At 37.3% G+C, this 23,242-nt stretch overlaps 1 protein-coding gene across 4 annotated transcripts in view; it reads right to left on the bottom strand.

The window, feature by feature from the left end:
• Window positions 1-23,242, bottom strand: part of kdm4c (lysine (K)-specific demethylase 4C) — a 211,723-nt gene that overhangs the window by 142,436 nt on the left and 46,045 nt on the right. For all 4 annotated transcript variants that reach the window (XM_088915176.1, XM_088915193.1, XM_088915202.1 and 1 more), the window contains exon 10: window positions 17,246-17,383. In XM_088915176.1, the coding sequence (XP_088771302.1) occupies window positions 17,246-17,383 (138 nt within the window). The remainder of the gene's footprint in view (window positions 1-17,245; window positions 17,384-23,242) is intronic.

The raw sequence follows: 23,242 nt of genomic DNA, 5'->3' as shown, positions 1-23,242 counted from the left end.
AGAAATGTGTTGTTCTTTTACCAACAATTCCACAGAGCCCTGTCATGACATAAAATAGTGTCTTCTCAGACCACAGAATAAGCAATTTTAAACAACATGACAATAATATATTAAAAAACAAATATAAATTGAAAAAAGAAAATGATCGCTCAGATACATAGCTCAACCCAGTGAAATATTAACCCACAAATATTAAGAATATTTTGCTTGTAAAACTAGACTGTCAAACTGATGTCTACAATTTACCAGCATGACGCTGATGGACCAGTGTCACAGGGCCAGTATACATTTTATATTATGTGAATTACTGTAGCACATTGGTATCCAGTCAGAACCTATTGATCTCAGCAAACAGCCTCCTCTTTGAATATGGCCACATTACATAGACTGGATGATCTCATTCATCCATTTTCTAACCACTTTATTCAATACCAGGATAGAGGGGGAGCTAAAGCCTATCCCAGCAAGCAACAGGCACAAGGCAAGATATAGTACGTGCTGGATGGACACAGGACAGGGCACCAGTCCACTGTAGGACAGAGAGACACACACTCACACCAGGAACAAGAGGGCCTTGACCTTATACAAAAGTAAGCAATTAAATTAAACTAAAAGCCAAATTTCATATTATGGTGATTACCGAAGCACTGTGCCAGCAGTTCTGATGATATGTTCATAAAACAGCAGAATAAGTATCTCTTTTATGCAGTAGTGTTGCAGAAAGGCCCTTCCAATGTTTCTCTGCAGATTCCTATCTTCAGTTCTTCAGATCCAGGACACCGCCTAGCTTACAATTTCCTTTACTAGCCAATACTGAGCCATTCTTCTTTCTACTGTATGTGTCAGCCCCATTTGCTATCTACAACACTACAATAAAATCACCAGCTCTTGTTTGCTCTATGACCCATTCATTTTTTTCTGTCCCTCCTTGCTCATTCCCAGCATTCACCTGCCCATGCTTTCTTGCCCTGTTTGTGGATTCTGAACTATCCTTTCATTCAGAATCCAGGCTTCACGTCTGCATGTGAGCAGAAAGAACACAAATCAAAGACTTTCCTCTTGGGGCACAAATCATCTAAAAGCACTCCATCCTACTTTGACTGTCCTTTTAATTTTACACAAGCCGTTCTTATTTGGTTTATTATCCAATATGCATAACATCACTTTATTAGCCCTATACAATTTCTTGCATTAGGAATTCGTCTTTTCACATACCCCAGCTTGCTCATGTCACTGGTAATGTCCTCAAGCTGAGTTCCATCGACTTCCATCGCCACTGATTGAGCACACTGTACCTGTTAAACATTTTACATCTTTCCAGTATTAAGTTAATTTTCAGTATTCTTGCTTTGTTGCTGGATCCGCTCAGTTCTTATATTTGCATTTCTAATACTTCAGGGTCTAATGCAAATGCCAACCCTGAGCAAGCTGGGGTACTCCGACACCGAACAAAATTGCCACAGGACGATATTTAAAACACTGTGAAAAATGAGTGAAAACCTTGCATAAATTAATTACGATAATAATAAAAATGGTGTTAGAAAGAACACAGCAGTAAAGCATCAGCTCATTATTTTGAGTATGGAAAAATCCACTGAAGCTGGAGAAACACAACGGCCATATTAAATGTATTCCTTATTGAGATTTACTACGGAAATAAAGCTTAACTCTGCAAAACAAGAGCCTGTAAAATGAAAATATATTGTGTCAATTCTGTTTTATAGGATCTGTGTCTTGTAAAATGCTTCCTCAGTAATCCACATAAAAAGAAATGTTTTATTTCATTAGCACAAACCAAAGTGTGAAAAACACTGGGAAGCATAAAATGTGTAAAACTTTTAAGATTGTAGAAAACCATGGGTTTTCAGGGTTATGATGTGAGAAGAGAACAGTCTCTAATAAGGTACTGTATAATATAATGTCATAATATAATTACTACAGTATGTTCTGTTTGCATTAAATAAAATAAGAATGTTAAAAATGTTGCTTGATGGAGCTGCTAACGTATGTTTTTGGTGCTTTAACTCACTACAAAAACGATTTAGGAATCTATAAATTCAGATTTTAATATTGGAACTCAAAATACTGTTTTAAAAGGTGAAACTTAAAATGCTTATGGGAGACATATTATTGAAATTACTATGGAAAACAATATGCTTCAGCAACATGGAGATTTGAAATGTTAAACCTGTTCATTTTTATTTTAATGAGAATCTGGTTTAGATCAATGTAAATATTTTTTTCCTAAGGCTATACGGACCCTGGCACAAAAATGTGGGCAGTACCTTATGAAAATAAGAAAGGTTCATGCAGAGTAAAACAAAATATTTTTTAACGGACTCTGGTGGCTTTAAGCAGCCTTAATAAATATTCTAGACATTGAGATCATTACACAAACTCAACTATAATGCAAACACAGCAAATAAACCCTAGAAGTGCATGACTTAAACATGACCAAGGAAGGAATGGATCCAATTTGAAAATATTTCAAAAAAGGTTATTTAATTCCATGCAGAGCATAAAAACATAGATGAAGTGAGAGCAACAAACTCACAATGTCTAATCTTTAGTGCTCCCGAGACAAAATTCACACTTTTCACCAGCAAGTACTTTGAACAACACCAACTGGAGAACGATGGAAGTCTCTCTAGCCTAAGAACAAGCCAGACTGCAAAACGTTCCACCTCCAGAAAGCCAGTTATAAAAAAGAGAAACTAAAAAAAGCATACAATACAGAGAAACTGATTTAATTAGGGTTTGTGAACACCACCTTACTCTCTGCATCTGACTGATAAGGGAGAATGTTTTTCTTCTCCTCCAAATTAAAAATCCATGCACTGTGTAGTCTATCTACAGTATACATTCAATGTGCAGCTTTACATTACAAATAGCTTAACCCACTAGCTGAATTTCAGCCAGATAGTGTTTAGTGCTTAAATGACTGGAAAATTAATTGTAAACAATCCTTTTTCATAAATATAACTTTTTTTATTTTGTTTCCTTTTCTTCATATCTTTTGCCACATACACCACAGCTGAAGGGTCACTAATACGTCATTGAAATGGTGCTACACTAGTACATTAATTTGCACGTTCCACCCATATTTGCCTAGATTTTCCTCGGCTGCTTCAGTTTCCTCCCATCCTCCAAAGAAATGCTGGCTAGGTTATCTGAAGTCTCTTAATTGCCCCTGTGTGTATACCCTGCAATTGACTGTTGGTCTGTACTGTACATGCTGTAATCCGACTTTACACCCTAAACTCCAGTTTGCCACAACCCCAAGTAGGAATAAGCAGTGTTCTGTTAATAGGTGGATGGTTTATCAGTTCCTTGTTTCTCATAAATTTATTGTATGTACAGTAGTAGCCCTACAAATGAACCTTAAAGCAACCATTTCGTTTTATCACTGACAACTTATATTGCAAAAGAGAAAATCAATACTAAAGAGCATGATATACAGTATATTGTTTGGCCTTATCTAGTTTCACATAGTGTATCAAAAACTTTTTTTCGTGTCTTCAGAAAGACAAGTTATTAAAAAAAACGAAAATCTAAATCATGAAATCATTATAAGAGGAATCAAATTTTTGTCTTACAGCCAATCAATAAAATAATTAACCTCAGTACACCTTTGTTGCTGCAAAGGCAGAATAAAAGACAATGCTTAATTGCACTGAAATATGCTTTTGTGAACACAGCAAAAAAAGGAAATGGTTATTCTTGGTAAAATACAAATAATATCAGCCATGTTCTGTTACTCTGGTCACCTATTTCAAAGCCTTTAATGAAGGCGGGTTCCATTCCTCTTTCAAGCTGTCTTCAAAAAGACAACAATTCCTTTCTGTTTTCTACACACTCATATTTTAATTACAAAAAAGCAAATCTGGTCTCCATTTATGAACCTCATTAGTAGAGACCATGCCATTTGACAGACATTGAACATAAAAGCAGAACAATAAAACCACTGCCTATTTTAGGTCCTGTTTCTTAAAAGTTCAGTTCTGGACCCACAAAAAGGGACAAGGGTTCCAAGCATTTCTTCTAAAGGTCTTACTTTTATTCTACAAGTTAAGCTCTTTAATTGCTGCTGCTGCTGCTGTATATCAACACGCCCCTGGCTAGCAGAAAGCTTGGCTGATTAGTTGCCTTACTTGCACTTAACAGAGAATATTTAATATAATCAATAGAGGACACGCCATAAAGAATTCCTTTGTGGTGTGCCCACAGGGTCGAGAAAATTTACAAGGAATCATTTGATTTAAATTGCAGCATAAGAACTGGCATAAGCAGACAGCAGCTGTTTTTTTTCCCATTTGTAAACACTAAAAATGTTCCAAGCAAGTCACGCAGTGTATACCAAATTCACAAACCTATTAAAAACCTTCCAATAAGCTTTCAGCAGCAGTGAAACGCGAGTCCGACTTTACAGTTACAAAATTATTCAGTTTGAAAAACACTCTGCACTGCTAAGAATAAAGCCTGTAAGCTAACCTATTTTGCTATCTTGCTGTTAAAATGGTGTTTTTATTTGACTTTTGAAAATTAAAAATAAAAATTAAAGTGAAACATCATAAAAAAGAAAGTTTATCTTTTAAGCAAATTTTCCTTTCAGTTCTTTCCTTGAAATCATAAAAGGCAAAGGAACTCTAACACCAGAAAACCATTACCCTGTACTGCACACACAGTCGGATGATGCGGTCAGTCTTGGTCCTGTTCCTTCTGCCAGGCAGCACAAATGACCCAAATAAAAGTCCAACAAGAGAAGAATGAAATAGTAGACAGACGTTTTCCTGACACAGATCTTTTGTTTTGTATCACTGTCAAACACTGTAACAAAAATGAGCGCACAGCCATAAAATCAAAGCCATTCAGTAATGTATAATAATGTTGCTTTATTAGCCCTATACAATTTCTTGCATTAGGAATTCGTCTTTTCGCATACCCCAGCTTGCTCTCCATGAGACACACAGACAGGGAGAGAAGCTTGGGGTCAGAGCGCAGGGTCAGCCATTGTACAGCGCCCCTGGAGCAGCTGGGGTGAAGGCCCTTGCTCAGGGGCCCAACGGAGTAGGACTCCTCTGCCGGCTGCAGGATTTGAAACGGCAACCTTCCCGTCACAGGCACAGATCCTTATCCACAGAGCCACCGCTCCGATCCATTTGTCACACTATCCGCGTTTATTTTAACTTTTAAGCTCGGTGGGGGAAAAAAAAAACTGGGAATCAAAAACTCCTCAACCAAATAAGTTTACAGATCTTGGATAATAACAAAAACAAACTCGACTCTGGAAGACATCGAGTAAGGCCCAGTTCTGCATCACAGCTGACAGAACGACAGTACAGTACATGCAGCCACTCAGAACCATGGGCTGAGGAGAGGATGAAGGCTGATAACAAAAAGGAGAGGTTTCCAAGAAGAGCTACGGTAAGTTCACTGCTGAAACATTCATGTTACTGTTCTTGAAAAAAACATGAACTCCTGTGCTTTTAGCAACACTATTAAAAAGATCTTTAAATTAAGCAGAAGAACTTAAAACCAATTTGGGCTGCCTTCAGTTAGCACCAGTGCCAGTTTCATTACCCACCACTCAGCTCAAGCATGAGAGGGAAAAACAGACCCCATTCTAGCAAATATAATATAGTAATTGTATAAAACTGTTGAAAGATCTATAATATATTTGATGATATATGACATACTGTATTTGCACAATTTTAAAAACTGAGCACAGTTAGCAAATTCACTTTTCTTCTCCATTTTGTACATGACATACACAAAAGGATGAGTAGCTTCTCTGATTTACCTGACCAAACCACATTTTGAACCTTTATTGAAAACTGTGAAGGCACCGTTTCCAGTATTCTTATTAGAATATCAATTCTAATCTAAATATTTTCGCAACGGTGCACAACATTAAATGCAGCAAAATCTGTACTAGAAAATGACCTTGGTTTTGATGAATGAGGGAGTGGCCTTTTTAAATTTTTTTTTCAAATACTGTACACTCTTCCTCAGATTGTGCTGGATATAAAACTAAACTTGCAAAAATGTATCTGTTATTCGATGCATCCATATTCCTTGTTCTCAGTTTGGTCTTGTCTAATGTTCTGCTGTTTTTGGAAAGATTTAATTTTTTGCACGTACATATTCGTATATACCTTACATAAGGGTGTATGGTGTACCCTACACAAGAGTCTTGATCCCCACCCAATAACTACCGTTTTTGATACCCAGCTAAGGTGCATATCATTGTCTAATACAGGGTTTCTCCTCATCATCATCACATTTCTAACTGCACCCTCCCGGTGAGGGTCACGTTGGTAACAGGCTCAGCAGAGTAGACCAGACTTCCCTTTCCTCAGCAACGGTCTCCAGCTCCTCCTGGGGGACTCCCAGCAGTTCCCAGGCCAGCTGAGAGATATAATCCCTCCAGTGTGCCCTGGGTCTGCCTGAGGGGGTCTTCCCAGTGGGTCGGTCATACCCTGTACACTTCCATTAAGAGGCACCTGGGAAACCTCCTCAACTGGCTCCTCTCAATCCAGAGTCTTGATCCGACTCGACTCTAAGATCTTCCCGAAATGCCGAGCTCCTCGGCCGGTCACGGAGAGTAAGCCCAGCAACGCTATGGAGAAACCCCAGTCCTGCCACTTGTACCTGTGATCTCATTCTATCCAGTCACCACCCTAAGCTCATGACCACAGATGAGGACGGGGATGTAGACTGACTGAAAAAGTGAGAGCTTTGTTTGAAAACTCAACTGCCACTTCAACACTGCATTTTCACCAGTCAGGTGATTGACATGAGCTGAACAGTCTTTCTTACTTACATAATATTTTGCAGCACACTTCCCCACTCGATCCACACACATGCAACATCACTAGTTCAATCACATTATTAGTAATATTCTAAACTTATTTCAATGTTAAATCTGAGTTGGCCTCAAAGTGCATTCGCCCCTTCTCCTGGCAGGAACTGACGACAGTGAAACACAGAGCTCTTGCTCAGCTGCTCTCAGGCGTTTCGCTGTTTTTGTTTTTATGTCCATCAGAAACACTGAAACACTTCCAGTAACTCTCACTTCCCAAACCGTGTTCTCTGTCTCACGCGAATACTTCAAACGTGCAACGTGACACTTTGGTCACTCCACAAAACACATTTCTGTTATTTGACTTTTCAAAAATTCCACGGCACACCTGGTAAAGGCACACTGTGGCGCACTGTTTGAGAAACACGGGTCTAAAAAGCAGATGATCAGATGACAGTGCCTGTGCTTCCCTTTTTGGTCAATTTTGCACTCTGTGGTAACCATTTATTTCTGATTTTAAAGGCATATACTGAAATGCCAGTCTCCTAATCTTATTTTAGTTATATTTATCAGAAAGTCCAAAATTCCACTGACTCTCCTTAATGCCTATCTTTTCTGTCCTTCTCTTCTTTCCTGACCTTTATAGATCATGATCGACAAACAGTGAACTGGCTAAGTAAATATAAAACTAAAATCCACTACATTGATTGTATAACACTGAGATGATTATAACACTGAGATTTGTTTACAGACATTGAGTCAAACGATCTGTAAAATAAATATCACATCTAAGCATTTAAAAAATAATTGCATTTTATTCCGACTATGGTAAGTGTACCACTAGGTAATAAAAAAACGATACAGATAATGTACATGTAGTGTATAAACACCTCATGTATTTGTTGTATATATGTATAAGACAATAAAAAAAAGTGAAAGTATCTTTGCAAATGTCCCCAAACAGTCAGGCTGGAAATCTAAGGCAAAGTTTCATTTACCGGCCTGTCAGTTTTCTGATAGGGAGCAAATGAATGCAGTAGAAAACAAATCCATCAAATCCAACATCAAAACAACCGAGCTCTCTCCCAGTGTCTGGGGGAGGTTAGAGATGGAAGTGAAAGTGAAAGGGGGGGGGGGGGTTATCACACCTAAAGGCTTCCCCTTTGATCCAACCCGCTGACTGTAAAAAGCCCTTGGAGGAAAAGTGCTTTAACTCAGACACAGATAATTATGGGCTTAATTTGACCAGAGGAGGCAAATTAATGTTTGCGAATCCCCATGGTTCCACTGAAGATGGAATTAGACAAAGCAATTTAACTATATATTAAAAAAGAAAAAACTGAAGAGGAAGCGCTGAGGTCGAAAGCCCGCTGCTGGAAACACAACAGTCTCCTTGAAATCAAATGATTAGGAACTGGAGGGGAGAGAGCGAGCGGGGAAGTTGGGCCTGTTCAGTTACCATCAACACACAACACACACGTTCACTCTCTACACACATAGGGAAAGAGGTGTGCAGTGACTCTAAAGAGTCATTAAAATGTTTAGAAAATATCAGGGTAAGCAAACCTACTGTCATCCACCTGCATCTAAAGTGGGCATTAGTATATGGTTTGTATATGAAGCCTTAAAAGAAGGTATTATACTGTGTTGGATCAAACTAGACATTTTCTCCTTAAAGCAAAATTAGCATTATGTGATGACATCAATATGAGTAATGAAGGCAAACTGCTTTAACAAAGACAAAAGCATGAGAGTAATTCTTCTGTTTATTGCTTAGGATATTCATGTATAAATTAGTAGAAACACTTTCGCCCCATGTCACAGTCCCAAGACTGAACAACAGACTCTCATGAAAAATAGTTAACAGGTGATTCTAAGCTGGATGAGGAGATGCAGACCACAGAGGCAGAAAAACACATACTGTAGGCCAAGAAATATCTCAAACAGCAGGGACTGCACAAACACCAACAGCCAAATGTCAATTTCATGCTACGTACACTTCAATTAAAGAGCTAATAGCTACCTGCCTATAATAAGTTCATCAGTGATGTCAGAACATTTTTGCCAGTTCAGAGCTTGTATCGCTTTGGCCAGAAAAAACAGCCAGTAAAAGAACAAACTATAAAGTACGGTCAATATACAGTTCTAATTCAAAGCTCACCTCTCACCTAGGAAACGTGATGTTATGTTATAAAATAGTTAAGTTATTAATTATCACTTTCTTCCCTTTACGTGTTTTGTAGCATTCCTAATTATGGATTTGCACTTCCATGTTACACTGAGTGTCAGGACCAATATGCAGTATTTAAAGGAAAAGCTTTTTAGTGCAGCATACAGATCAAGTGAAGGACAAATTTCATCTGAACTGATTGACTTTTCAATCTGAAAAACTCATAACTGAACTATTTGCTAACAAATACCGTAGTTCAGCTTAATCGTGATATCTTTCGTTTGAATGAGCAAGGGCAAACACCGGTTCCAAATGGCTTTCCACTTCCAAGAAGATGAAAGAATATTACAGGAACCATGAAGATATGCTGAAATAATAAGTACAAACATCGCAGGGAATCTTGCTTCAGGATATACAGTGTGAGTTCTTGATATTTACACCTTATGATTGGTGAGATCACAGAATATAGCAGAAGCCTATAGGTTAGGTGATCCTATGCCTGTACCAAGGTGGGGCTGCTTTACTGTTTTACTGCGGAGACTGTATGCTGAATGGTTAATGTTGGTCACATTTTTCCTTCTAGAATAAAGCCTCCCACAAAAGTTGGTAAGTGTATCCTGTTCTGTAAAACACCAATTCTTAGCCTTTTTAAAAAAAATTACTTTATGGGATCAAGCAGGAGTCTATGCGAGTGCTAAAAACATCGTTAAAAGGAGATGGGAATCAATGCATTTTAATTGCATCCATCCATTTGCTAATTCAGGGTCACAGGATTTTAATTTCATCTCCAAGAATCTTTGCTGGGCAATTATCTATACTGTATTAAAACAACACAAATACTGTATAACAGCATTTATAAGTAAGATATGTATACAAATACAAATTAAAGACATAATATATAAAATACTTTATAATATATACAGTATAATACACACATTCAACCAGAAGACACTAATTAACAACTAAAATGTTTATGTCTTGGCTCTTATGGTATATTTCTAATTTTACATATTTCTATCTTAGTGTTTAGGTATTCTTGACAGCTGCCAAATAAGTATTTACACACAGTACCTACTCTTTTAATGACAGTTAAAGCTGTTCTACCTCCCATCTACACTAATATTTGTATGGTTTATACAATGCCATGATCACGGTTTTTATGATTTACAAGACCTCACTGATTTGACTTTGGGTAGATACTTGAACTTGTGTTGCCAATGACAATACAATACAAAAGAGCACTCTTATTATTTGTCAGTACCTGTCGTCAAGACTTCAGAAACAATAAAGCAAAGTCTGGTGAATGATAAATCGATTTGATTTTCTGTAATGGAGACGAGTCAAGTATAAAGTCTTTTGTCCAGATAAATGCTGCTAGCATACGTCATAGAAGGTTCTGTTAAGGGAACCAAACACTGTTATTTTCAGAAGTGTTGTTTAAATACTGCCAATGTACGTCTGCTTTTAAAAATTGAGAGGTTGGTGATCTGGAGAGTAAGAATTATTATGTAAGAATTAAATATAGCAGAACCTGACAAAAATACAATGGATTTTAGCATGCAGTGTTGCTGGAAGGAAATGAGTGTGTATGTTGTAAAAATTAAACTGCTATTCAGTTTTATTAGGATAGGCCATTCTCTTTGACACTGTGAGTCAATGTTTGGTTACGTAGAAGGTCTGTGCAGAATCCCTCCTTGGTGAAGGAGCTTCTGTGCTGGCTGAGAACCATACAGGGGAGAAACCCACACTCTGTGTGGACAGACTCTGGAGCGGATGAAGGGGTAATTGCTGGGTTATTGCTTTATGGCTGCCACTGACAGAGCTGCAGTAACTGCAAGAAAGCTCCAAACCTGCTTCAAACAAATCGGATATCCCAGTGGCTGTGCCGCACAACACTATAGTATAACTACCCACCTGAACTATAGTATAACACTTAGTTATTTTCAATTAATAAAGTTGGGGAACCATATCTGTTACTTCCTGGTTAAATATCTTACATTCTTCCCAGAGCCCACATACCAAGCAGTATTACACTGACTATGCGGTACATAAGCCTTCAAGACTGTTTTATCTTTTCTTTATTACAGTAATAAAAACCACATAATTCCTGCAGATGTTAAAAAGAGCAAAAACACTAAAGAAAATGCTCCATTCTCCAGCCCATGTTAAATCAGTTAGTTGGCACCAAAAGACAAAGCTTTTCTTATTTATGAATGCTGAATGTGTGCACAATATCTTATTTTTTAGAAAAAAAAACGTTCCAGGTCCAACTGGCAAACAAGAGCAATGACAGAAACCTAAGAAGATGCAGTGCAGGATGATTAACTTTTCCAAGAATACATTTATTGAACCCATCATGTTTGTGTTATTATCTTCTTGAAGAAAGTAGTAACAACACTGCACTTTTGATTTTTTTCTATTATTAAATACCTCATTTACCACTCATAATTTGTATGGCATTTGCCTTAAAGAAAACTTGATGCCTATATTATATCTAATAAACTAATAATCTAATAATTATTTGTGTAGACTCAAACAGAAGCAGAAAAAACAGAAAATATAGCTATCAGATTCATAAAAAGCCATTAATCTAGGTGTGCACTACAGTTTAGACCTTTGTCTTGTTTCTCTCTATACAAGATTTACAAGACTTGCTTACAGTTTGGCAAACACTTGAAATAGAACTCTTCCCTAAAGGATTTGGCTAGACAGTTGTCTTAGCTCCAAGGTGCTGAACATTTAACTTTAAACACCTCTACACACAAAAACAATTAGGCTTACACAATATTCACACTAGAAATGCAGAAGCTATCAATTCGATTGTGAAACTGACTGAACCAATATCTGAATCTTTTTTAATCCTGCATTAACATGTGTTTAAGTAAATGGGGAATGGGGTACTATATAAGTCAATAAACATGTTATTATTCCAGACATGAGACTTATTTTCAGCATCATGTACTACATGGAATTGTGGACCATTGCCCTTCAAGAGATTAAAGCTCTGGCAAATACAGTATTTACTGCAATAGTTCCTTTACTGTTATCTCAAGAAAACTCTTTTATCTCAAATGTCTGATTAATGAAATATCAAAATCAGAAATATGTGCAAAAATAAGCAGTTTGATATTTACAGTATTGTTTTACAGCATGCTCCCCAAACAAAACTCACTTATCATGTCCTCTGGCAGGTACAGTAGGTATAGCTGTGGATTGTTTTTTTTTTCAAATACCTTATGCCAATTCTGCAAGAATTATGAAATTCTGCAAGTATTCTCTACATATGGCTACTGCACAATGTAATAAAAAAGTTTTTAAAAATATGGGTTCATTCTGGAATTAATTCCATTACTTTACACAGAAACCTGCTTTTCATTATGTGTGTGACTTTTCTTCTCAAACAAAAAAAGACATAAAAAGAGAATAATAAGACTCTTCCATACCAAACATATGGTTTTACTGGATATGCCTCATTGATTTAAGAACCAGGATTTACTGTTAAGTAGCACACACAAGCACACAACGTGAGACCTGTCATAAATCACTACATTGTTCTCAGTTATTCAGTCCCACTCACAAACACTACAGCATGACTGTCACTGAATGCCCGCACACAAAAACATTAATTTGACAGAAATTCTTTATCAGGAACATCTACCATTAAAAGCAAGTACTATTAAAATTCTCATACATATTAGCTACATATAATCATCATATCCATCCATTTTCTTCCCACTTCTCCAATTTAGGGTCATAGGGGAGTTGGAGCCTATCCCAGCAAGAAAGGGGCACTAAACATGGAACACCTTAGATGGGACACCTGCCCAATTCAGGGCAGACAGACACAGATATGCACACACTCACACCTAGGCCCAATCTCCAAAAGCCAATTCACCTACCAGCATGTTTTTGAGCTGTGGGAAGAAACCGGAGCCCCCAGTGGAAACCTATGCACTCACAAGGAGAACATACAAACGCCATACAGATAGCAACCCAGGGCCCCAGCAACGTTAACCACTGCACCACTGTGCTGCCCATGATCACCGTTAGAGTCGCCATTACAGTCTACCAATAGAATAGAAGGACCTAATGGCTTACTGACACAAACCCAAAGTAAAAACAGCAATAACAACAATGTCTGCTAAATCAGTCATGGGTGTCACACGTCACCATATCCTATAAAAATTAAACACAAGGCTATTTTATTAAGTAAAAGCACTTATACTGTATAACTTTAGAGCATTGCTACCTTGGAGATGTAATTCCTGAAGGAATTAAGAGAGCTCCCACACAGGAGGCACTTGCTTAGGTTTTGCTGTTCCTCTTACAACCTGTACAAAGTAGGAGCATTGCCCAATGTATTCCATGAACACTCACCAACAACTAAAAAGACGCAAAAAAAGCATATGATCTGATTTGTGCAATGATGTAGGTTTGAAACTGAGGGTGATGCCTCACACACGGTGGCTTGCAATACCCTATTTCACCGGAGACGTAAATTCACAAGAGACTAAGAAATTCAAGCTGCAATATTAGGTGGGAAAGTCATAGTGATGATCTTCTGGTTTCCATGGCAATGAAGTTGTGAAGGAATCCATAATGTTGCGGCTGTGACATCAACCTAAAAAATACCATGCTAAGGGAATACAAAAACCCTTATTGAGGTGGGTCCAGTGTATTTCTGTGCAGGGAAAGTACGTTGAAAGTATGTTGAAAAATGGGTCTAATGTTGTGTCCAAGAAACAAAACACATTACCTCTACGGGCCTTTGTGTCTTTAATTACTGCTGCATTCTTACACAATTAAGTATATGTTGTTTTATAAAGCTATTTAACAATACATTGCATTGTTAGTCAAGAGAAAAGAACTGGACGTAGTATTATGTTTGAGTTAGTATAAGAGCAAAGGATTGAAAAATTAATTAAAAATGTACAACCAAAGTAAATCATGTGTGGAAAAAACAGCTTTAAATGTGACCAGCTTATTATTCTGATACAGTAAGATCTCTGATATGCCATAATATGTCCATTCAATGTGCCTGTAATTCTGATCTCTGCCTCTGGAAAAATAAATTCATGATCCTCAAGATTGTAGAAAGTGTTTTTCATTGATCTCACCCCAGCTGACCTGGTTATGAGTGAACTGGCTTGGGTTTAAATTTCCAAGAAAAAAAAAACCTCTCTCACAACTTGAAAGAGTGTCAGGAAAGGTTTGGCTCCTGTAAGGCATTTTTAATATGTTTAAATGGGCTTTACAACCTACAGTGAACAATGGAAAAACAGTCCTGTACAAACAGCCCAATACATGGTCAGTCATTCTTCTAAATGCATTACAATTAAATATGACTTTGAGGAAATTAATGTTTGGGGTTCTTTCCAGAAAATAGAAGAAAACAAAAGCAATGTCATCAACAGACATAAATCCCATTGGAGTGCACTGTGAAGTGTGCTGCAGATCTATGCAATTTGCTGACACCGGCAGCTTTTATAATTAGCTCTTACATTAATACTGTATATGTTTTTGTATCTCCTGGGTAGTTAAAAAGTAGCATGTTCTCTTTGTTGCTATAAACACTAAAGGAGAGACTGCCCTCAATCAGATGATTTAATATCAAAAGCATCATTAAAATACTTTATTTTGATAAAAAATAAGTCATTGAGCAATGGTAACAAAGAATAGCGACACACATTTAAGAAAATTAAATAAAAGTTATTTTTTATTAATAAACAATAAAGAGATTCCATCTAACAAATATTGTCAGGTATTAAAATCCAACAGATGTATTATTGTAACCAATAGCATTTATTGTGTTTTTAAAGAATCTTTATAAGCATTTGAGTTTGAATTGTCTTGTATTATGAATACAAAGCTCTGATGAATGATTAGATTGAAAAATGAAAAATTCTAAAATAAAATTATGTCACTCTGCTGTAAAAGAATATATTGAACCACTGAACAGAGTTCTTCCACCTTTGTTGAGATTAAAGGAATGCATATGTGAACCTGACACACCACTAGTAATGCTTGGTTTTGCCCTTATTTTAAGTAGAGAACCAAAGACACTACAACTCTCCAAGCAAGGGAGATTTACAAAACCTCTGACATTAAAAATCAGCTTGAGAATGAGATTCCAAGAGAAAGTCAGCAGCTGTTTATTGAAAACAAACACTGTAGTTACAGCCTCTGGCTCACTTCACAGGTGCAGTGTTGTTCTACAAAGGACAGCAAAAGTATGCAGCAATAAAATGAAGATGCTTGGAGACAGGCTTATAAAATGATCACAATACTGTATCTGGATCAATGCTTCACATAGGCAGGGCCATAGAAGACGTTCTCCTTCGGTATTGAGCTCATTCATGATCGTGCTTTTGCAGCTTCTGGTACATTATCAGGGCCATACTTAAGTGGTCCTGAAGCTTAGTGGAAAATAACTGGTCACAGACCTACAGGGCGTTTCACCAATCCACGCTATCATTCTGCCTGGACAGGCTCTGCCCATGCCAGATGCTCCCATAGAAAAATAAAACATCAGATCCTTGCAAAGAAGGAGATATTTTGCTCCAGTTTATTTCTTTACAAATTATATAAGCTAAACTACATGCCAAATGTGTCTTAAAATTTAAAGTGTCTTGAAATAATATGTCTTGTCAGGTGCTATGTAAAATAGTGTGATTAAATGCCTCATATCTGAAAAGACAACCTACAGTATATATTCTTCTACAATAAAAATGCAACAAAAAAACAAAACAAGAAATATATATAGTACTCCTAATTAATATATGACAGAAAATCATATGCTTCTATAGTGTACTTAAAAGTTACGAAAAATAAAAATACCAGTAAATAAATGTATTAAGTTTTTCTGTTTCAACAACCTTGGGGTAGCAACAAGGACTAGAAATGGTTGGAGTAATTTGATCTTTTTTTCCCCAAAGAGAGGTTTAATAATCCTTGCCATAAGGGCATACTATCTTAAACACCTTCAACAGAATTACAGTAAATTTTTCATTCTCCTGCTTAAGGGTTAAGACTGGTAGCTAGTAATACTTGCCAGTTCAGTAATGAAATACATAAAGCACTGACAGTAATATTCTCTTTTGTGGTTAGTAAGGTTTTACTGTGAATTAAAGTGCACAGCGGCAATGAAAAGAAAGTGCCAAAACCAAAGATTACTTATAAATAATGTAATGGGTGCACTACAGCCAAGCCTTTCCCAGTGTAGAAATAACAAATACTTATCCTCATAAACTGAACCCAACTGCAGTTCTATGGCAGGTCCTGTATCAGACTAAACACATGTCCTGGAACAAGTGGGGAAATAATTACTTTGGTGCAAGCAACAGCAACTTCATTTTTAAAGTAATCCGAATAATTTAAAAGAAATGAGAGTCCTGGAGTCTTTCACAGTTTCCGTGAATACTTTGAGTAAGATTAAAGATCTTCCCATACTTGTGCCTTCTAAGGTCAGCCCAATTCAGTCCTCATTGAGATCCTCGGTCTCAAAAGGTCTTGTGACTGCTTCTACTGGAACTGCTCCATAACAAACTTACTAAGTCAGGGGTTTCTTTCACACAGATGGGAGAACACATGTAGAGGAGAAACCAAGAAAGATTCACTAAAGTCTGTATAAGGGAATGGGTCTGTTTTGATGGAAACATCTTTGCAATAGGAGTCATCAAAACCATTTTAAGGGGATGGATGGTTACTGCCAGCTGTAATCTCATAGCACAGCCATGTGTTTGAAAGAATTTGATAACTGTGTTTCACTGTTGTAATGACAATGTTTGTCATTTGGATCTAACAATGTAAAAGAACCAAGAAAACCAGTATCATCAGTATGGCTTGCATGAAGTCTGAAGGATGAGATTGATTATAAAATGACACAAATCCCAGTGGAATTTGCATAGCATGAAAAATGTTTGAAAGCCAGTACCACTTAGCTAAAACCAGTGTGCTGCATTCTGAATACTGGATTCCTATGAGAATCCAGGCTGAATTTAATCAGCAATGTTCAAAGCCAGTTACAGACTGCCTGGTTCAAAAGCACACTTCAAGACCTCCAAAACACCAAACCTCATCAAGTTGGAACTAGTCTTTTATATTGCTGATGTGGAGAGAAAAGTATACGGAAAATGCTTGAACACACGGAGATGCTTGGTTTTGTGTAGGCCTTAAAAGTAAATCAGACTGGTTGTTTTCACAAAGCCACAAGGTGAAATTGACCAACACATGAATGTCATTTTTTCCATAAAGCAGCTCTTAGTCTTACTCACTTGTTTAGCTATTTTCCCGTAATCTATCCACCTCACGCTAGCAAAGTTTGTCGACTCAGCGCAGTTGAAGCCGTGATTGAAACCAGCATGGTAGCCGTAGGGAAAAGTGATCATGAACTCTCCTGCCTCTTGAGTGATCTGTAAAATACAAAAAATTGTGTGAAATAGCAAAGCTTTGGCAGCAACACTCACAGCTAAACATAAAACAAATGAGGTTAGAACAGGTTAGTTCTTTTCAGAAATCAAATGATAAAAAAAACAAGTTTCAAAAGAAAGAAATGTATGAAGCACAATTAAAATAGAAAAAAAATCTTTTTAACATCTTTAAAATAAACTACAATACATGTAACAAAATACTGGTCAAAAGATTCTATATTTTACTAGGTTCAGAATACTAAATTGTGAACAAAACACAGAATCATTCTTTATCCACTCAACAAGCAGAATATGATTCAGCTGTTGAAATGCATTGTTCAGCGTTGTTTGTGCAAAGTGTTATCATGCATGCATTGTATTGAAAGGATATATCTTCTGACAGAATAACACACTGCAGCTCATACGACATATCCACCACATTTCATAGTGTTTTGCAATATATTGCAAACCAGACTTTACCGGACATTTCTCCAGATGAATGTCTGTGCCTACAACATACTGATAAAACTTGCTCACCACTTACTAAACCTCAAAGGGGCAAGTTTGGTTTCTCTACAAGCTCCTTGGTCAGCAATATTCATTTTCCTATGATTAATATTTGCATGTGGCCAAAGAATATTCTGCAAGCAAATCATTGAGCATTTCTGTGGGAAGCAGTGTGCAGTATCCTTGATAGTGATTGTTTGTTGTAGAGCTTGGATGTTTGAACTATGAGTTGAGGCCCAAAGTAGTGATGGGGAACAGGCAGGGAGAAACCGGCATTTCCTGCTGAGCCAATCTGTCCTGGAACTCCCAAAAACTAGTACGTTCGGTCAAAAGAAGGCTGAGAGCTATTACTTTGTGTCAACAAGGCAAAGCACTATTTCAAAGCATCTCTTTAATAAATGTTGAAAACCATTATGCCCTGTTTGTACCACCACACCTGAGCTGTGCCAGCCAGCTCTGTTCCAGCTAGACGCTCACACCTGCTTTTACACTGGAAGGACAAGCTGAGCCACTGACATCACACATCATAGCCGAGGTACACCCCTTGCTAAACCCAACTCAAAAATATTCTAATGAGCAACAAATGGCTTAAATCATTTTCTCTTGCAGCACTCTTGATATAGGAACAAGGAAAGGTTTATTCCATGCTGAAAAGAGATAACGATACACAATGTCAGGAAAAAAAATTGTTGTGTTTCCTTTCTTCTCTTTTCAGCATGGAATAAACCTTTACTTTACTGACGCAGCTACCTACTTGAACTACTCTTGATATAGACTGCCATGTATTCATTTAATAAAACTATGAAATACAACAGGCACATGTGCGGGCACACATTTTTTAGAGATTCATCTTACATTTAAACAAAATTTAACTTTTGATTTGATTTGAAATAGGTTTCAAAATTTTTTATGCCCGATATTTTCCTCATACTTTTACAAAAAATTGTCTTGTTTTTGTCAAATATTGCAAATTCTTTCCTCTGCGCACATCTTGTCCACAGAAAATACAGGTTTGACCCTGATTATTTTTTATATACAGTATCTAAAGCTACATGTAATAAAAAGAAGAACAGAAACTGTAATTATATACAGTATTATGATAGGAGGTAACAAAAATGTTTTTTGTTCTGGTTTATATGACAAATGGTATTTAAGTACCAACTGCTTTTCTCTTGGTAATTATCCTTTAGGAAGTCAGCACAAACCCATAATAAATGGAAAAAAAAGTTTATAAACTTTTCAAAAAGCTTCTGTATGAGGTTCCTGCTGGCCACAAAAACGTATGGCATGAACACCTACAGTTTATGTATAGAGAATCTATTTCTTTAAACCCCCAAATGAGAAACTTCCTTCTGAGAAAGACGACAGCTTCAGAGACTGAGCTATTGAGTTCTCAGGGCAAAGAGGACATAATCTGAACCTCAAATGATGCCCAACATGAGGTCTGTTTTTTCCCTTCATGTATCCCTATGTTTGAGCAACCTGGATATTTCTAACAAAGCAATACGACACACAAACTTGAGAAACCAAGCGAATTCCAAGGGAATTAGGACTGGCCAGGCAGCTCGGGCACGCATTATTGAGAGGTATGCTATGCACTCATGGGGGAGGCATGCAATCATGATTTATTTTACAGCATGTGTACCCACATATAATGGCTTTAGTTCTGAAACAACTAATAGGGAACTTCCTCATCTGTAAAAGATTTAGCAAGAGATAAGAGTATCGAATTCCCTAACAAACTTTTGGGAATTCTAAAAACGCAAACTTTGAAGCCGCAAAAGTTTATTAGTGCAAGATCCAAAAATATCTTCATATGAAATAAAACCCATTAGGATACCCTTTGAAATAATAAAGAACAAAGGAACATCTGCATACACAGTGGTAGACTATGGAGGAGCTTTTCAATGAACTGGTCTGAGAGAGAGAAAAGATCTTGAAACTCTATTAAGAGAAGCATTGTGTTTTTTTACAATTAAAAGTCTGAGATGTAATCTCATTTGCAAGAAAGGATCTCAGAACATGGCTGTTCATTTCCCTACATCTGCTCCTTAGTGGAAAGCAACTTTCCCTGGTAAAGGTCATCCTAAAGTCCATCCCAAAAAAATGGTGCATAAAATGGGACTAAGAGCACATGTCTACTCAAGCTCTAGATGGGACGCAGCCCATTGTAGAGCAACAGAGAAAAGGACAATTTAAAACTGTTAATTAGACCTGGCCAGCATATGTTCAGAAGATGGGAGGAGACCCAGTGGGAGGGCATGCAATTCCCCTCCTAAATCAAACTCAGGACTCAAGAGCTCCAGGGAGGTACTGTAGCTGCGCTAATCGCCATGCCACCTCATCTCTCTTTCATGACCTTTAGAAATACATAGAACCAGGTACAGTACCTGAAAGACACCTGCAGAGCAACACACGCTGACAGCAGAACAAGCACAATGTTAACAACATGCCTTCAAGTATTTCTCCAGATTACTGGCTGTCTCCTACACCTCGCACACATCTATAAACATGGCATCAATTCTTAATCAAAAATATTTCTACCATTTAAAACTGGAAATCGTTGCCTGGCTCAGACTGGTCTACTGACATTCTGTTTTGCTGGTTTGTGGATAAGGCCCTACTTTATAAAAAGGAAACAAACATGACTCTTGTTTATACAGCACTCTTACTACTGATGCGAAATTTTTTCCAAATATATTTGCTTATCTACTATTTTTATGCTTTTTTGCCTGTTTGTTTTTGTAAACTTCTCTGGAGGCAAAATGTGTTGCTTTGTTCTTGTTTTTTTAATGTTTTTTTGGAACACTTTAAAATGAATACAAATGAGTTTACAACAAAACAAGCATCAATAGAGACCAAGTAAACATCAAAGCGATGTTTATATTTATTATACTGGTGGAACATTTAGCTTTTGATTTTTACTTTTAACCCTTCATCCATTAAAGCCCATCAAAGTGGACAGCTGAAACAGTCAAAGGGATGATTAAATCTATTGTAATAATATCATATGGTTATATAGCATCATTATTTATTGCAATGCTCATTTAGACTTCTTTTAAAATGATGTATATCAACATTTTGTTTTGTTTTCCAGCTCTGCCATACAGATGTAAAGAGACATTGTATGGTTTCTTACCATTTTTTTACCATAAAATACTATAAGGGTGTAACCCCGGTGTCCTGGCCAAAGTTCCCCATGGCCTTTACCAATCATGCCCTTCTAACAGTCCCTATCTATGAATTGGCTTCATCACTCTGCTCTCCTCCTTCCTAATAGCAGCTGTGTGGTGGATGTACTGGTGCACTATGGCTGCCGTCACATCATCCAGGTGGGTGTTGCACACTGATGGTGGAGGGGAGTCCCCATTACCTGTAAATCACTTTGAGTCCATAAAAAGCGCTATATAAGTGTGAGGAACGATTATTTCTTCATCTACGCTCCAGAGATGCACAGTTTCAGACCAAGACTCAGAAGAAAGAGTAAGGTACTACTGACTACACTGTATTAGTTCTTGTTCTGAGAATATCTGGAAAGCTGCAAGGCTTGTAGCAAGCTGCAGACCCATGTTATTCCATTTCTTTCTCCCTGCTGTTGACAGCTTAAGCAGGTGTTCTGTTGCAACTGAGCGCTATCCGCTGAGCTGCCACCTATTTACAGCAGGCCAGCTTATCAGTGTTCAGCATGCTTCTAGTTCTATCGCTCAGAGCTGAGAGAGATCTGATTCTCACTTTCCCTCTCTCTCCCAGTCCCATTGATTACTATCCACTTTTGAAATGAGGCTGCTCTCTTCGTGACAGCACAGAAAAGATTTCTCTCTAAGAGCTTCTAACACACTGTGACCGTGTGAGGCTAGCTCTGTGCCCTGAATACCAGCTCGCCACCCACTACATAAGGCAGGTTTTTAGCAATTAAAGGATGCAAACTGTCCTGTCTCTGGAGATTAGCAGAAGAGAGGACTGACACACTGCAGAATTCCTTGCATAACTGCAGTGTCCAGAGGATGCCAGCTAATGGGGACAGTCGGCCTGCCTCCTAACCAGTTTTCTTCATGGCATTGAGTACAATATGAATCAACTATCACATCACACTCTATTTCATTCCATGAAAGTCCCTTTAATGCACCTTGGCTCGGTGATTTCACATTCATCCATAAGCCATAACACTGTATCATGGTTAAGAGCAAATAAAGTCAGCATTTACTAACCTCGAAATCTGACATTTGAATATCAAGAGGCACTGCCGAATGTGTAGCCTTTCTATCTGATAAAAACACTATTTAATTATCTACAAAGTAAAAGCAGAGATCTCTGGGGGCTTCAGTAAAAGACAAAATATTAGAAGTATTCAGTATTTACCTCCTCAAAGCAAGAGAGCATTAAAGAATGTCAAAAAAATATTTTTTTTTTGTCATTTAAACATTACTCTATTACAAAACCACAGACGAAAACATTTAGCTTCCAGTCTTCCTAAACTTGTAAAAGACTAGATTGTAATTTATCCATCATTAAAACATAAATACATACTTCATGTTATTGAACATATCTTGAATTGAAGTATCCAAGTTTGAAATGAAATAAAATATTTAAATTCAACAGAGCACTCACTTTGTTTACTAAATTTGCATCATTTGGATTATGTGGATGACAGTGGATGACAACTCCAACACTGTTATACCCAAGCAACTTGCAGCATCACAGATTTAAGTAATAGCCTTTTCTAGCCTATTTTTCTAACATACTTTTTGTTTTCAGTGCCTTTACTTTGGAAACAAAATTACATTTAAAGTAAAAACTCAAAACTCCGAGACAAGTCCTGATCCCAGAAAGCCCACTCAAAGGAAATTCAAAGAAATTCATTTTTATTTTACCTGGCACTTTTATCCAAAGTGACCTACCTTTTCACCAATTTATAAAGCAGGGTATTTCGCTGTAGCAATCTGAGTGAAGCAGCTTGCTCAAGGGCAGAGAAACAGTGTCTCACCATGAATTTGATTCCAGAACATTCCACTTCTGAGTCAAGAGCCCTGCACATTGCCCCACACTGGGTCAGTTGGTATTAAAATGGCCAGACAGCTGATTCTGGACTCATGCAACCTTTTTTGTCAGGACGTTCCTCAAGTTCTCCTACAGGTTTGTCCCCCATTTTGTCCATTAACTATCATTGTTCAAGACTGAAGAGATTCAGTTATATTATTCTATATCTTTAAGGCAATGTGTCCCAATTTGGGAATAAATCTAGTTGCTGGTACTGTAGCTCTTTAATTTCATCTCTTTAAATAATCTAATCCACCCTTTATTTCCGATTTATGACTATTATGATGTCGATGAAGTCCTCAGAACAACAAGCAACCA

Source organism: Atractosteus spatula, chromosome 1 (genome assembly GCF_055471065.1).
Source record: "Atractosteus spatula isolate fAtrSpa1 chromosome 1, fAtrSpa1.hap1, whole genome shotgun sequence".
Taxonomy (NCBI): domain Eukaryota; kingdom Metazoa; phylum Chordata; class Actinopteri; order Semionotiformes; family Lepisosteidae; genus Atractosteus; species Atractosteus spatula.
The sequence above is the reverse complement of the archived record's forward strand: the minus strand, read 5'-3'. Positions and strand labels throughout refer to the sequence as shown.